General features: G+C 64.5%; 1 protein-coding gene across 1 annotated transcript in view; it reads right to left on the bottom strand.

Moving 5' to 3' along the window:
• Positions 1-15818, bottom strand: part of CACNA2D2 (calcium voltage-gated channel auxiliary subunit alpha2delta 2) — a 252613-nt gene that overhangs the window by 14194 nt on the left and 222601 nt on the right. The window contains exons 6-21 of the mRNA XM_064518655.1: positions 13539-13677; positions 10604-10735; positions 10462-10519; positions 7975-8025; positions 7771-7870; positions 6457-6615; positions 5728-5835; positions 5060-5138; positions 4687-4736; positions 3547-3636; positions 3254-3322; positions 2842-2916; positions 2196-2270; positions 1447-1518; positions 1040-1111; positions 675-736 (exon numbers count right to left, since the gene is read on the bottom strand). Of these exons, the coding sequence (XP_064374725.1) occupies positions 675-736; positions 1040-1111; positions 1447-1518; positions 2196-2270; positions 2842-2916; positions 3254-3322; positions 3547-3636; positions 4687-4736; positions 5060-5138; positions 5728-5835; positions 6457-6615; positions 7771-7870; positions 7975-8025; positions 10462-10519; positions 10604-10735; positions 13539-13677 (1391 nt within the window). The remainder of the gene's footprint in view (positions 1-674; positions 737-1039; positions 1112-1446; positions 1519-2195; positions 2271-2841; positions 2917-3253; positions 3323-3546; positions 3637-4686; positions 4737-5059; positions 5139-5727; positions 5836-6456; positions 6616-7770; positions 7871-7974; positions 8026-10461; positions 10520-10603; positions 10736-13538; positions 13678-15818) is intronic.

The following is a 15818-nucleotide window of genomic DNA, read 5'->3' as shown; positions in this document are numbered from 1 at the left end:
GGTTACACATCTGCTGGTGGGAACTGGGTGATAAATGTGGAAGGGAGCTTTGTTCTCCTTGTCCTCCAAAGCAGCCAGAGCCGTTTCTTGCTCGGACAAGGTTCATATTGCCCCCTTGCTGCAGGGACGCAGCTTGTTGCATTGCAGCTCAGCCGCTCCATGCCCAACCTCATGCTGCTCCCACGGGACGCTCAGCCCTTTCGCCATGTGACAGGCAGAAATGGCAAAGCCAAGGGCTCAGGTTCCCCTTTCCCACCAGGCTTGTGTGCAGCTGGCAATGGTGTCCCCGGGCAGTGCTTGCACGCCAGCCCTGCTGCAGTCCTGCCCAGGCTCTACCTTGCATTCACCTGCAGCAACCTTGGCATCTGCCCAGAGTCCTGGGGAACATGGCCTGCTCTTTTAGTGCCAACTAGCTGAGGGCAGCAGCTTTGGGAGGGCCCAAGCCCTCTAGAAAATCACTAGCTGTGCAAAAATCTAGATGCCACATTTGTAACCCTCTGGCTTGTGGGGCACATTCATGGTAGCCTTGGAGACCTCTGGAGGTTGAGCCACAAGACCAGGCGCCTGGGCTGGTTCGGGAGCCCTGCTCTCCCCGCGTGCCTCTGCTCGGTGCACATCCCTGCTGATGCTCGTGTGAACACACGCGCGGGCAGAGCGTGGGCAGCGCCGCTCACCTGTAGTTGGTGCTTTTGATAGGAGCCCACGTGTAGGTCCTGAACACCTCGTCGATGTATTGCTGCAGGTCAGAAAGAGCGTGTGAGGCAGGGCTTCACGGGACCCGAGGAGCAGCCCAGGGCCCTGTGCCGGGGTGACGGGCTAGGACCCCGACCCTGGTGGCAGGGGGACGCCTGGCTCGGGTGCGGTGCCCCAGTCCTGAGCATGGCTGGGTGCAGACAGGGCCCCGCTCTCCTCGCTGCCTGGCACTGGGGACCCGGTGTGCCAGTCACGCTCTCAGCACCCCAAGGTCTTCGGACACGAGGTGGGTGGACCACCCCCCCCCTCCTTTCCTCCCACTCCACGGGGGACCTGGTAATTCTACCTCATCGAGGGACTTGATGAGGGTCTTGATGAATCTCTGCCCGTCGTTCCCATCAATCATGCTTCTCCGGATCTAGGGGACACAAAGGAGGCGACTGAGGGCTGATGGACGGCTCCGCACACCCCAGCGCAGCTGGTCGCAGAGCCCAGCACCGTTTCCCGTGGCTGCCTGCCGGCGCCAGCATCAGTGGGGTGAGCCCACGGGGTGAGGGGTGAGTGGCCACAGGGATGCTCTGGGGCCACAAAGGGAGGGACGCTGGCGTTTGGCTGCGCAGGGCCTGAGGCTCGCGTCCTGCGTGTGGCTGAGGCCAGCGCTCTGCTCGGCCCCGGGGGGGCTCAGCATGGGCAGGGGCCGGCGGGGGCCACCTCGTTCAAGCCCCAGAAACCGCTGCCAGGGCCCCTGCCCACCTCCTCCTTGTTCTCGTCCTCCAGCTCGGCGTCGAGAAAGTCCAGTGTCACCGGCTCGCGGAAGTTGATGATCTGCAGGGAGAAGGGCAGAGACAGGGCAGGACTGAGGCCTCCCGCCTTTGCTGCTGAGCCCAGACAAACTCATTGTGGGGAGCCTCACATCCAGCCCCGGCCCCCGCACACCCCGAACCGCCCTGCTTGGGAAGCCTGCCTAAACAGCGGGAATAAGCTGGGAAACCGGGCAGGAATAAGCAAATAAACTCCCCCATCGCCTCTGTCTGTCTCCGCTGCTGATGGGCAGCCTATTAATAACGGTGACGAGCTAAGTGGGACGTTTCTGCCAATGAAACATATTTGCCCTGATTGCTGCCGTTCCTCACTGCCTCGTTGCCGGCTCGCCTCCCGATGATGAATTCCTGCGATTAGCTCCTCGGCAAGCGCCGGCTCCCCCTCCCGCGCACCCGCTCCCCCAGGCAAGCGAGCACGCACCGCCCCATTTTGCCTAACCTCCCCGGGAAGGCGGATTTCGTAGCGGGCCTGGCCGATCCCCGCGTGCACCCATCAGGAAGGGAGCAGGGATCTACCTGCCAGGGCCCAGGGATGGGGCAATTAGCGCCTGGTACATGCCGCCCCGTGACCAGCGCTGCCAGCTGGTGATGGCTTTGGGGTGAGCAGCGAGAAACAGTTAAGCGGGAGTGAAGCCGCTGCGCCGGAGGAGGACGTGGCATGGCCACCAGCCCCTTTCTCACCTGGGGTTGCAGGTTGGGGTGCAGCAGGACGTATCCGTTCAGGTCGATGGCGAAGACGTACCCATTTGCCCCTAACTGCGGGAGGAAAGGGGAGCTCAGCGCCTGCGGCGCAGATGTGCCGTGCCACGGGCAGGCCTGGCGTGGGGCAGGCACATGACAGCACCGCCGGCTTGGCCCCCTTCTCCGCAGGGAAAGATCGCCCCGGGGCCCCTCTCGGGGCTCAGGCTTTTCCATCCGTCTCCAAAGAGGTCATCCCAAATCGCCCTCCATGGAGCCCTGCTACGCAAAGCTCAAGGGGCAAAGAAACCTGAATATAGGTTAAATATGGCTAAAAGCAGCTCTGCCAGTGCTGGGCTGGGTAGGGGCCCCCAGGGAGCAGCTCGGGGTGTCCCTGCCTGCCTCTGCTGCAGTGGGCGCAGCCCACGGCCCCCGTCCCATCTTTTGCAGCCCCCCAGCTGGGCCGGGGGAGCGGAGCTGTGTCTTGGGGGCTGCCGTGCACTCGTGGGGCTCCCCGGCGCGTGCCCAGCAGCGCGTGTGCCCCCACGCATGGCTCGGGCCCCATGCACTGCAGCCGGGGGCTCTTGCCGCTCAGGGGCCGCGGCAGCAGGGACCAAGGCGGGAAAGGCCCCCCCAGCCCGCCACGCACATTGTATCGTGGTGTCAGCTTCTTGATGTCGTTGAGAGCCACGTCGATCCCCATCACACCCAGGATGAGCTGGTTCTGGAGAGGCGAAGGAAAGCGGCAGTGTTAGGGGCTCGCCCAGGGCACGCGTGGGCCACGTCCGATACCCAGGGACATGGTGGAGGGGCACGCGTGGGTCTCCCAGGCCACGTGGGCCCCGGGCTTGGCCAGCAGCTACGCTGCAGCTGCGCGAGGACCTGCGGCTGCCCGACACCCCGGACAGGCAGCTGCAATAGCCCAGGCTGTTTCGGGTGCTGGGGATGGCGCTGAGCCCTGGGGCACGGCCGCGCCGCATCGCCCAGAGCCCCTCTCTGCCGCTCGGGGCGGGTGAGGCCAGGCCAGGTGCTGTGGGCGGTGGCAGGCCACCGTCTCCTACCTTCCTGTCGCTGCTGTCCTCTGTGAGGTTGAACACCGGCAGCGTGCCCGTCACCACGAGGCCCAGGCCCTGTGCGGACACAGAGGGGCAGCGCTCAGCTGAGGCCCGGCACCGCGGGGCGCACGACAAGGCCGGCGGCAGCTGCGGCAGCCCGCGGCAGGTGCCGCCACCCAGATGCTGGCACGGGGAGGAGGGTCCCACCACCCCCAAGGAAACGTCGGCACTCAGCCCATCCCCAGGCCGCAGCAGCGGGGGCCTAGTGAGGAGGCCGCGTCGGGCCCGCGCGTCCTCACCAGGGCGTCCTGATAGACGTTGGTCCACTGGACCTGCTTGGCCCGGTTCCCGGCCAGGACCATGGGTCTGCCCAGCACGTCCAGGTACTCCTGCGGAGACACGGGGCCGGGCAAAGGCGTGAGGGCACGGCCGCGCCGCCCCCACGCCCGGGACGCAGGGCTGCCATGCCAGCTCAGGAGCGGCTCCTTCCGGAGCGGCCGAGGCAGAAAGGAGGCCGCCGCGGGCGCCCGGCTCCGTGGTGGGGGGAAGAGCGGTGGCGGTGCCAGGCCCCGTGACTCAGACACGCGCAGCGGAGGCAGAAGGGATCCAGCAGTGCCGCCGGTTAATAAATAAGTGACGACGATGATTATTAATACTAAGTTGCTTGGAGCTGGTCCCCAGTTGCCAGCTGAATTAAGGGAGGGGGCGGCTGGCTTGACAGCTATCAAAACCGACGGGTAATTACTCCAACAGGAAACCAAAATGGGTCTGTCAGGATGAAAACAGGAGCTGCTCGCAAGCTGTTCCCTGTTGGGAAGGCACCACACGGCGGGAGGAGGACGTGCCAGGCCCGGAGGGACCCGCGCCGGCAGCGGGCTGCGCACAGGGGTCCCTGGGGCAGCGAGGCCTCCAACGCTGCTACGCCATGGCCTAGCGCTACAGCTGGCCGCCCCCTGCTTTGCCCACAGGAAAAGGGGGCGGAAAACGCTCCCGTATCCAAGGTGTCGGGCAGAAAGAGGGGACGCGGCGAGCGGAAACCGCCTGGCTCCAGCGGGACGGCCCTGCCCCGCGCGCTCGCTGTCTGGCCTGCACGGCTGCACTGCTCACCCGGCGGAGCCGCCGGCCCCGCGCTCTGCTCATTAAAGCCTCATGTTTCCTAATTAGTCACTGAACAGACGAGCGGTCCGTGGGGAGCGGCAGCAGACGAATTACTTATTTCAACAGCGCGAGGCCTGGCTGAGGGGGCTCGCGGCTGCTCCTCGGCGCGGCGGGAAGCTCCGGCCCCGGTGGCCAAGCTCAGTGGGGCCCTGGCTCGCACCCTGATGGCTGCCGACAGCCTGGCCACTGCCGGGGCACGGGGCCCCGGGGCGGTTCGTGGCTTTGCAGAGGGCTGGGTACGGCCGAGCGCTGCCCTGGGCTGGCGCAGCAGCCCGCCTTACCTGCGTGTTGATGCGGATGGCGCCGATGGAGGGGATTTCAAAGTAGTAACCTTGGAAAAGAAAGAGAAACGGAGCTACGGAGACAGCGGGGGGAAAGCAAAGGGCTGCGTGCGGGAGTGTGTGCAGGGGGCCGAGGGCGGCCATGGGTGCACCACTCGGCCATCCAGCTCCTGTATCGAGCTGTCCATCCTGCTGTCTGGCCATCCAGATGCCCAGCTACTGCCCTGCGAGTGGTGGCACCGAGCAGAGGACTGGTTGCCTGCGCGATGCTGGCACCTGCTGCCCGGCACCAGCCCCCCTGCACTGCCTGAGGCCAGGCCCGGGCCCCCGAGGGGTCCTCTCGCCCGGCCGGGGTGCCAGCCCACCTCCTCACCTTTGTTGGCACAGGCCATCCACTGCAGAGGGGTCACGTCGTAGTTGTGCTGCCCCACGGAGAAGGTGAACACGCGCACCTGCGGGGAGATGGGGTGCCGCTGAGGGCCTGCTGTGCCGGGGGAAGAGGCGCCCCTCCGGCCCCCCCGCACCCCCCCGGAGCTCCTGCCTGGGCCAGGATCCCCCCCGCGTCCTCCCCGGCACGTCAAGGTCGGAGCCGGCTATAAACGGCAGCGGCGCGTTGGCCGCCCCATTACGGGGGCAGCGGCTCGGTGCAGGAGCAGGCAGGCGGGCAGAGAGGATGGCGAAATAGCTCACGGCAAATGAGGCGGGAGCTGGCAATAAAGCTGCAGACAGCCGGCTCCCTTTCCCGGCAAGGACAGCGGGTGGCTGGTCCCGCTCCCGCTCCCGGGGCTGCATGCTGGCTACGCCTGCGAGTAACCAGCCTGGCAGCTCCCGCTGCGGGGCTGTACCACTGGCTACAACCCCCGTTTAAATTGCACCTTCCCAGCTGCTGCCCTGGCCCCGGAGGAGACCCCAAATATCTTGTACGTCTCTGTTTCCCAGCGCAGCCCCCCAGGACTGCAGCATCTCCCTCCCGTGGGCTGGCCCCACGGCGCAGCCCTGCTCCGGGGGCTGCCGGCGGGGAGGCAGTGCCGGGGCACTCACGGTCTTATTGGGCCAGTTGTACTTCTCGAAGACGTCCTGCACCCGGTCCTCCCCGCCGTCCGTGAACATCATGATCATCTTGTTGCAGTTGGCACGCGTGATGTTGGACTGCAGGGCAGGGAGAGGGCGGCTGAGGCCCGGCTCAACGCCCCGCTTCGGCCCCCTGCCCCGCCGCGGCGCCTGCCGCCTCCGTCCACCTCTGCGCATGGCTGCCGGGCCCCAGCGCGAGGGTGCCTGCACGGCCGCGGAGGGCTGCCTGCCGCAGAGCTGCTCTCCCGGCCTGTTTCTCCGGGGTGAAGGTGGCCCAGGGGAACGGGGAGAGGGAGGGGCGCTGTCTGCTTGGAAATTATGTTGTGGCTATTACTGCTCTGCGGCTAATAGGGTCATTCATCTTTGTTTTGCCTGGTGGCCCGCTGGATCCAGCCCTCTCTGACCATCTAACTTCTAACAACGCAGAGGAGGCAGCGGCTCCAGCACGGCCCCAGCTGCAGCGCGCAGCATGGGAGGGGGACGTCCCCCGCAGAGATTTCTGCCCCGTGGTCTGTGCCCCGGAGCCACCCCCCGAGCCGCTGCCCAGCAAATGCCGCGGCTGGTTTCACAGGGATGAACCCGAGCCTGCTGTGTGCAGGGCCCCAGGCTGGAGCACCCGTGCCCCAGCACCCACGGGTGCCCCTCCGACTGCCCCGCGGGTCTGGCCTCCCCCCGTCCCCACCCCAGGCTCCAGCTCACGTTCTGCAGCTGGTCGAAGGCGTACTCAAAGCCGGCCTTGTAATCGGTCGTGCCCTTGGCCACCATCCCCTGCACGTCCTCCTTGAAGACCTTCTTGTTACGGATGTTGGCTTGCACCAGGTGCTTGAAGCACGACACCGGCTTCGCCTTCTCGTTGAACTAGGAGGCAGGAGAGGGGCCTGAGGCGGGGGCCGTGCCGCCACCATGCAGGGCTCCCTGGTGATGCCACCCCAGCTGAGGTGCCAAGGCTGCGGGTCCCAGGCATCCCCGCAGCAGCTCAGCTCTTCGGGAGAGCAGGTCGCTCCGTTTCGGAGACCAGCTGTGGATCCAGGCCACCGGCTCCGACATTTCTAGCTGGTTTTAATGGGGACGCATCCAGCAGCGTCCTCCCGCCCCTGACCCTCCACAAAAGACATGTCCTTCTGCCTCCGCGCTGGTCCATGGGATGGAAAACGAGCAGGGAATTAAGGGCTGATGGATCAAATCCTGTAATCAGCCTCCTTGAACATGCCCTAAGTACCTGGCCTCCTGCCTTGTTTATCAGGCTGGCTCAGCCCACAGTGCTTTCATTTGCTGGGGTGCTGCATGTGGAGTATTTAGCTGCAAAATTCAGGCTGAGGCAAAAACAAGCCCTCGATTTATTCCCCCAGGTGTTCTGCTGGCAGCCATCGATCAGAGGCAGGAGCCGCCCGGGCGAGGGCACGGCGGGGTGCACATGCCCACACCTCCTGGGACTCCCCTGGGGGCTCGGGGGCCTGGGGACACCGGCCAAGGCACGCCGTTCCCGTGCCCCAAACCGGAGCTGGGCGCTAGACGGGGCTGCTCTGCCGCCACCAGCTCGCTGCAGCCCAGCACCCGGGCACGCTGGCTCTGCCTCCCCGCGCCGTGCCGGCCGCTGGGCTTCGTTTCTCCTTGAGTCGGCCTTGAGCCGCTCGCAAACGGCCAGCTGCGTTTTTGAGCATTTCTTGCAAAAAAGGCATCAAAGGAAACGGCGCTCGCCAGATCCACTGGGGATAACTGCCGGAGAGCGCTCGGCACCGCCGATCAAAGGCCAGGAAGGACTTTGCCGATGGTCTTATCTGCCGTGCAGCGCCGGCCCGACGCGCCCGGAGCAGCGTGCCGGGGGCTCGGCTGGACCTGCACGGCGGCAGCCAGTGCCACTTCTCCTGCAGCCCCAGGAGCGGCCGTGCCACCGCCCCGGCTCTCGCGCACCACCCCGCAAAACTGCCCCGACCGTGAGTCTTCTCATGCCCGTGCGGGACGAGACCCCGTGGGCCACGGGGGGCTGCAGCAGCCCCGCGCGCCGGCACTCACCGAAGCCACGTTGACGTAGTCGTCGTCCGAAAGGGTGTCCAGCATCTCGTAGACCGAGGTCTTCATCAGTTTGAGGGTGAGGCCGCTTACACTGCCGCTCCTGGGAGGGGAACGGGGGGGTGAGGCTTGCCGGCTCTGGGGAGAGGAAGGGGCCAGGGGCCACTGCGGGGACGGGGGGGGGTGGCGGCGGCTGGCTGTACTCACACGTCCACGATGATGACCATGTCCTTGGGCGAGGAGGCCCCTTGGATGTACCTGCGGGGAGCAGAGCTGGGTGGTCAGCGGCGCCCTGGGTCAGCTCCTGGCCACGGCTCGGTGGAAGAGGAGCCGCCAGTGGCACGGGAGACCCGAGGGGCAGAAAGACCCACCGAGCGAGCGCAACCTGATGTTTGGCACCATCTCAGCCTAACGCATACTCAATGCTAACCGCGTCCATCATCGTGGGCCCGTCGCTGTGCAGTGATTACGCTGACACACGCGCGCACATTAAGATGCTATTTACCCCCCTGGGGGCTTTGAAGGCCGGGCCTGATTAGGTTATTTTTAGCTACCAGGAAGAAAAAAACTACTAAGAATATGCAAAGGCTGAAAGCAATTAGGGAAACCTTCCTCTCCCTTCCAAGAGAGAACAGGGAGCCCGCGGGCTGGCAGGATTTTCCCCCCGCGTGGAGGAGGGAGCTCGTTTCGCAGGGGTGCCCGCACCACCATCGCGCGATGCCCAGTGGGGCCTGATCCTGCCGCGGCTGAAGTCCGAGGAGCTTCGGTCGGGATGGGGCCTGACGTGAATTAATTAGTGCTTCATTACTATCAATTACTCAACATTACCGGGAATTACTTGGGAAGGGACAGCCTTTGATTGCTAATCCCAGTTATGATGTTCCCTAATTAGCAGCGATTAGACTTTCCTCGGGCGCGATGCGGAGCGCTGCCCCAGCGCCGGGGCAGGCCTGGCTCCCTCCCGCCGCCGTCCCCACCTCGCACCCGGCGGGTCACCCCGGAGCGGCCCCGCGTGCCGGAGGGCCGGGCAGGCCGGCTGCGCGCGGCGCGGGGGCCGACGGCGAGGCAGCACCCCGGCGCTCACCGGCCCGGCCCGCTCCCCGCGCCGGGCGGAGAGGAGCTGAACTAAGATGCTGCTCTTAATGGGTTGTGGCAGCGCATTTATCTCCGGGTGCCCCGCTCAGATTAATACTCAGGGCTCCACATGGAAAGGCTTTATTTAATAGGGCCATTTATCAAGGGAGGGGGAAAAAAGCGAGTGGCGCCGGCTAGCGCGGGCAGTCCGGCGGCTCTGCCGGGGCCGCACGCTCTGCCCTTCCCCAGGGAAGTGGCTGGCGGCAGGATTTCGACCCACGTGGTGCCATCCGGGACCTAGAGACCGGCTCTGTTGCCTGCACGGAGGCCACAGGCACCCGGGGCCCGCCGGGAGGCAAGGAGGGGTCCTCTCCTGGGCTGGAGCAGGGCACCCCTGTCCCCGGTCCCTCTGCACCCACGCAGGCCCCGCGGGCGCCCGCCTCCCTGGTGACCTGCACCCGGGGCCAGGGCTGGGGCCCAAAAGCCAATCTGGCCGGGGTGGTGAGCGATGCAACCTCACGCCAAGCCGGCAGCAGTGAGCGCGACAGGGATCTCCTGCAGGCCCCGTGGCCGCCTGTCCCCACCGTGCTGCCCTGGCACCAGGGCTCCTGCAAGGCTGCAACTGCACCGGGGGACCCGGGCTAGCAGGAGGGGACCCGGGCTAGCAGGAGGGGGAGCTGGGCTAGCAGGAGGGGACCTGGGCTAGCAGGGCTCAGCTGCCACATGCACGTTAGTGGCCCCCTTAGGACTGGCCTGCCGGTCTCCTCTCCTCCAATAACCCGTGCAGACGCTACAATCGAGAGCAGTTAATAATTAATGCGGAGCAATCAAAGACAATTAACCGTAATGGCGGGACCATCAATTTTCTGCCAAGGAGAGGGGCTGCCTGGTGCCAGGCGCGCTGCCTCTCGGGCACACAGGTCGGGGGGCGGCAGGGCCTGGCGGCATCCCCCAGGATGGGGCCACGGAGATGCTCTGGCTGGGAAGTGCCCAGGCTGGAGCCCGGGTGACGGGTGGGCGCTGTCCGGGGAGCGAAGCACAGCCGCGGCCCCCCCGCGCCCCCAGCCCCGCGCGAGCAGGCAGCGCGGTAATTAGCACCGCCAAGCGAGCACATCTACCTGGGCTAATGGCAAGCGATTCAATCATGCTTAACTCGGTGTGCAGCTAAATTGCTGCTTGCAGCTATCACTTAAACACAGTCTGTCATTGTCTTTGTATTTATCTCCCTGTCCTTCTGGCTCCGGTTTTTGAGAGCTGTTTGTTTTTCCCGTTTAAATGGGTTGCTACGGGAATGCTGGCAGTGAATAAGCGCGGCATTCACAATTGCAGCCGGGGGGGGGGGGGGGGGGGGGGGAGGGGGAGATCGCTACCTGGTTTAGCTGTATCTAAGGGTTTATCTGCCTATCTCCCTCCGTCTTCCCAGCGCTGGGAAGAGGGGAGGGGAGCGGCAGGCGAAAGCTGCGGCTCGGATGCCCCTGCCTGTGTTATTGTATCCATTTTCCAACACCAACGATGTGTGAAATGAAAATTGGACAGAGCTGGCTGCTCCCAGGCTGGGAATTTCGGAGGGGCTGCAAAGGATGCGGGCGGGGGGAGCGGAGGGGAAGATGGGGGCCTTACCACGGCCTGCGGCGCACGTCGTAGAGGTCGATCTTGTTGGGCGCTCTCCACGGCGTGGCTGCGGGCGGAGGGGAGGCGGTGAGCGGGGCGGCGCGGTGCCGGTGGAGGGGGCCGCGCTCGCCCCGCGCCCGGCGTCACACACCTGGGTAGTAGCGGGTGACGCCGGTGGCGCTGCCGAAGACCTGCCAGAGCAGGGAGGGGTCTTCCTTGCGGTTCTCCACGAAGACGTCCTCGAGCGCCTGGGTCCAGTTCAGCTCATTGAGGATCACGGTGGCTGCAAGAGGGGGGCAGCGGCCCCAGGCGGTTTAACCTCTTGCCTTGGGGTTTTTTTTTTTGGGGGGGGGGGGAATGGAAAAAGGAGCAATGCAGCGGGAAGCACCCCCAAGAACGGATCACGGAGCCGAGGCAGCCCAATGTGCCCATGGGCACCACCACATGGGCCTCAGCGCTGCTCCCCCCGGCCCTGGCTGACACTCCCCATATTTTGGGCGTAATAGCACCCAGGACCTGCCCCTTTCCTACTGGTTTTACAGAGCAAATGCAGTGGTATGTAGTACTGGAAACCCAGCAGGTGACTGAGGGATGCATTTGGCACTTCAAAGCTTCCCCCCATGCTGGTCCCTCCTTGGAGCACCTCAACCATCCCACCAGTCCTCCGCGCCGGGGACCCGGCGGTGCCCCCATGGCCTCCCTGTGCCACCCCTGCCGCGTAGCCTCGCTAATCTCCTGGCCAGATGGCCCCGCTGGTGCCCGGCCTGCGGCAGATGAGCACCTCTCCCCTCCGCAGCCTGCGCCGAAGCAGAGCTCTCGGGGCCGGGCACCAGTCGTCGAAGGAGGTTTTCCCCCCTCTCAGACAGAGGGCAGAACTGCCATGCGGGATGGCCGGCTGGGGCAGCTGGCAGCATGGACGCCTGGCCCCACGGAGTGGGGGGGAGGCTCTGCGGGAGCCCCCTGGACCCCTTCCGTGGGGCAGGGGCAGCCACGCTAGGCCTCGTGCATCAACACAGCTCCTGTGCATGAAGGCAGCCCCTGTCCCCTCCTTGCACACAAACACAGCCCTATATCCTCCCTGTGCATGACTGCAGCCCCTATACCCTCCCTGTGCACGAATGCAGCCCCTGTATGCTCCCTGTGCATGCACATGGCCCTATACCTTCCCTGTGCATGACTGCAGCTCCTATACCCTCCTTGTGCATAACTGCAGCCCCCGTCCCCCGCCTGTGCGTGCACCTGGCCCTATACCCTCCCTGTGCATGACTGCAGCCACTACATCGTCCCTGTGCATGCACATGGCATGACTTCAGCTCCTATCCCCTCCCTGTGCATGAGCAGAGTCCCTATAGCCTCCCTGCGCAAGAATCAAGCCCCTATATCCTCCTTGGGTATAAACACCCTATATCATCCCATGCTCATTGACACAGCCCTATACCTTCCCAGTGCACCCAGCAACGAGCCATAGCCGAGCACAGGGCCCACAGGCTGGAGGGCCGAGCTCCATGGTGGTGCCGGCTCCTGCCCGGTGGGTCGGGGCCAGGCCTGCGATATGCCCAGTGCCGCGCTCCAGGATGCGGCCCGGGGCAGCGGAAGCTCCGGGCTCGGCCCGCGCGGGGCCGGGAGCTGCATCCAGCCCCCTCATCCCCGGCTCGTCCCCGGCAGGGTAAGCCCAGCCCCACCGGCGAGCGATTACGGATTTAATTAAAAGCGGCACAGTAAATAAAACACATATAGGATGCAATTTGCGTGGGTAGCGAGGGGTGACGGCGGAGGGCGTCTCCGCGGCGTTTTAATTAGCGTGCCAGGCAGCGATAGTGCCCCTCCAGCGCTCGGCGGGCGAGGGGGCCCAGCGCGGCCGGGTCCCGCTGGGGGGCCCCCGCCGATGCCCCCCACGCCGCCGTGCCCGGGCCCCGCGCGCCAGCCCCGTCCCTGCCCGGCCGCCGCTTCTCCAAAGGGGCTGCGAGTCCCCGGAGCCAGCGAATCTCCAATTTGCTTGCGCTCGGCGGCGGAGCATGGTGATTTATGTGGCTCTGGCAGGGCATCAGCGATTGTGTCGTCTGAAGAGCAGGGGGTGAGAAATAATGAATATTTCATCGGGCGCAGCCCCCCCCCCGCTCGGCCTCCCTCCCCCCGCTCTCATGATGCGCTTCATTAGCTGCTTGGCCAGTGCTGGCTGGGTAATAAAACTAATTGCAATTTCTAATCCACTGACGCCGATACGGGGAAATTGCTCCGCTGATGCGGCTCCGGGTACGGCTACGCCAGTACCGGCTCCGTGTGGTGGTTCGGGATGGAAAACACCGCTGAATCACGGGAGAAGAGCTCCGCTCCCAGCGCTGCTGCGGCGCTGCCCGGGAGCCTCGGCAAGGGCGGCCGCGCTGCCGGCGGCACTGGGATCTGCGTGGCCGTGCAAGCGGCAGGGCCGGGCCCTGGCAGCAGGATGCGGCCCGCGGCTGGGCAGCTGGCTGCCGTGGGCGCAGAGCAGCCGCTAGAGGGAAATGGAGACCGAGCGGCGCCCCGGCCGGGAGACGGGCCCAGCAGGGCTGTGCCACCTCCCCGTGGGTGGCCGGCCCGGTGCCCAAGGCCCCAGGGCAGGTCCCGCTCCCCCAGCAGCCACCCCAGCACCCATCCTGAGCCCACCCCGCACCTTCGGCGGCTGTGTTGGGTGCCCTCAGCTCCTGGGCACAAAAACCAGTGAGGAACCAGTGAGCTTCCCCCCGCTGGGGGGGCTCAGCCCCCTTCCACGAGCTGGGGGTCCCCCTAACTGCTCCCTGCATGGAGCTGCTTGGTCCCTCTGATCATCTCTGACTCCAGCTCTGAACCTCTCCTAGCTCTGCCCAACTCCTCCCCGGTCCTAACAACTCCTACTGCTCCATCAGCCTTTTTGACCCCAGCTGAGCCCGGAGCCGGTGCTTCGCCGGACCTTCGCACGGCTCGAGAGGCCCCGGGCGACACGGGAATCCGTCGGCTTCTTGGAAGCCCACCAGCCGCTGGGCGTTTTGCCTCTGGCACGCAGCCGGGGCTGATCCCCCACGCCGGACCCCCAGAGGGGCCTGCTGGCCCGGCCGCAGAGGGGCACTCACAGCCTTTGTAGATGTCCGTCGGGATCTGCACGGCGGCGTACGAGTAGTTGACCTTGGTCTTGAAGTTGGCATCGTCTGTGAACTCCAGCTTCAAGGAGTTCGACTTCTCCCTCTCGATCTCTTCCCCGTCAGGGTCATCCTGGGAAGGGAGCAGAGCGCACGGGGGGTCAGCAAGCGACGGCCGGCGCCGGGGCCCTTGCGCGCTGGGCGCTTTCGGCGATTCCTACTTCTGCCGGCGGTGAGGTCGGCCGACCGTGAGGCCCCCACCCGCCCCAGCGGCACGTGGGGCCCAGTTGTGGGCTGGGGTGCCGGCACCTGCGGGGACGAGCTGATGCTTCAGCTAGGGTTAACCTCGCCGTGCTGTTTTCGGTGGCACGGCAGGTACTAAATCAGACAAGAATAAAAAAAAAAAAGAAAGCACACCCAACGAAAAAAGCCTTGAAAATCAATTAGCAGCAAAAGGCAACTATCAAAGAACAAATTAAAACGGAGTGCAGCTTAGCGCTCTGTCAATAAGCAATGCAAACAATATTTAATTATGCTGGAGAGATGGCAAATTCCCCACTGCCGGCGCTGGAACGCGCTCCCCCGCTCTCACACGCCGCCTCTCCCCTCCCGGCTCGCGGTGCTGGATCGCCGGCGGCGGTGCTGCACCCGGGCTCCTCCGGCTGCGCCTCTCGGAGAGGTAGAAGTCGTGCTCTCGCAAGCGCGAGGCCGGCAGCACCTCTCCTCCCTCCGGCACGCTTGGCCCCGGTGGACCCCCAGCGTGTCGCTGGGGGCCGGGACGCGGGGGGGACTGACAGCTTTGGCAGCACAAGTGAGCAGGGTGAGGAGAGCAGACGTTTAACACGGCCTTCTCCTCTCTGCAGGTCCCCAAGTGTTAGAGTGAGGTTTAAATTACTCGGAAATTGCCCTGCAAAGAAAAGATGCCTGCATAAACCTGACCAGCCCTTTCATGGAGCCTCGCTTGCTCGGTGCCTTTGATATCCCCATGCTATCGCTTCTCCCATCAACCACAGTTGTCTTGAAAAAAAAACCCCAGCGGATCAAAGATCTAAATTGCTAATGGGGAAAGCCAAAAATTTCAAGGAAAATGATGTGCTGGTAAATAAACAATAAAGCTCATTTAATACCTGCTCTCCTCCCTCCCAAAGATGGAGCGTTTTCCCTTTTGCACGCAACTTTGCATTTGCAAGCTGTCCGCCGCCCTCATGCCTTGGGAGACATCTCTCGCTCCCCTGAGCTATGTCACCAGGATGGAAATCCAGGCTACACTGTTTCACCAGCGCAGACCCCGAGGTGGCCGTGGCATCGGCGGCTGGACCCCCGCAAAGCCGCAGTGGCTCGCGGCCCAGCTTCGCGGGGGGCTGCCGTGTCGCTGGCTGGAAGGGCTCCGCACCAGAAACCCTGCTTTGCTGCTACAACACTGATCTGGGAGCCCGGCAAAGTCCTGGGGACGCACCGCCACGCACACAGCTTTGCAAGCCTGGCCTGGCACCCCACTCGGCCCCCGCCGCCTCGGCCACCCCCGGGCGTGAAAACCCCACGCTCGGTATTTCCCCCACGTTGCTGTGTTTATTCGCTCCTTCCCCCGACCTGGAACTACCGTACATAATTACCGATCCTCTGTTCATCATTACTCTGTTATATCATCCACTTCTGAGCGGCTAATTTGTATTCTCCAAGGTTCGGTGCTGTCTGGCTGCTTTCATTCGTGCAGCTATAAAGAGGCACATGTATAGATCTCGGAGACAAATATACAGCTACCTATACATAGGACACTTCATGCATCACTGACACCTATATGGCAAACAGACCCCCAGAAAGAGCTGATGCTATCCAAGCTACGTTTATCCTCTCCATAAATCTGACCTCAACGGAGTTATTCCTGTTTAAGCCAGGGCCAACTTTGGCCCATGAAAAGGGGACGTTTCTGCTCAGACGAAGCCATGCAAAGATGTCCCAAGGCCATGCATGGAGGAGAGCAGCTCGGTGCCAGGTGCTGCACAAGCAGGGAGGACAAGCACGGTCACTGCCTGTAATTCAGCCCCGTGGTGGGACCAAAGAGGGGAAACCACACATCTAGGTGGGGTGACAGCCTCACACCCACCCGCCGGTGCCCCAGGGCCGCGGGCAGCACGGTTAGACCCGGCAGCTCTGCCGCCCGGGGCGCTTGAAAATCTCCCGGGGAAATTTTATACGAGTGGTTGACCGCAACACGCTTCCCTCACGCCAGCAGCTCGACTGGGCTAAGAGGAGCCACAACAGCAAGGCCAGAGG

The sequence above is a fragment of the Dromaius novaehollandiae genome, chromosome 12 (genome assembly GCF_036370855.1).
Source record: "Dromaius novaehollandiae isolate bDroNov1 chromosome 12, bDroNov1.hap1, whole genome shotgun sequence".
Taxonomy (NCBI): domain Eukaryota; kingdom Metazoa; phylum Chordata; class Aves; order Casuariiformes; family Dromaiidae; genus Dromaius; species Dromaius novaehollandiae.
Note: the sequence above shows the minus strand (reverse complement) of the source record. Positions and strands in the feature narration are given on the sequence as shown.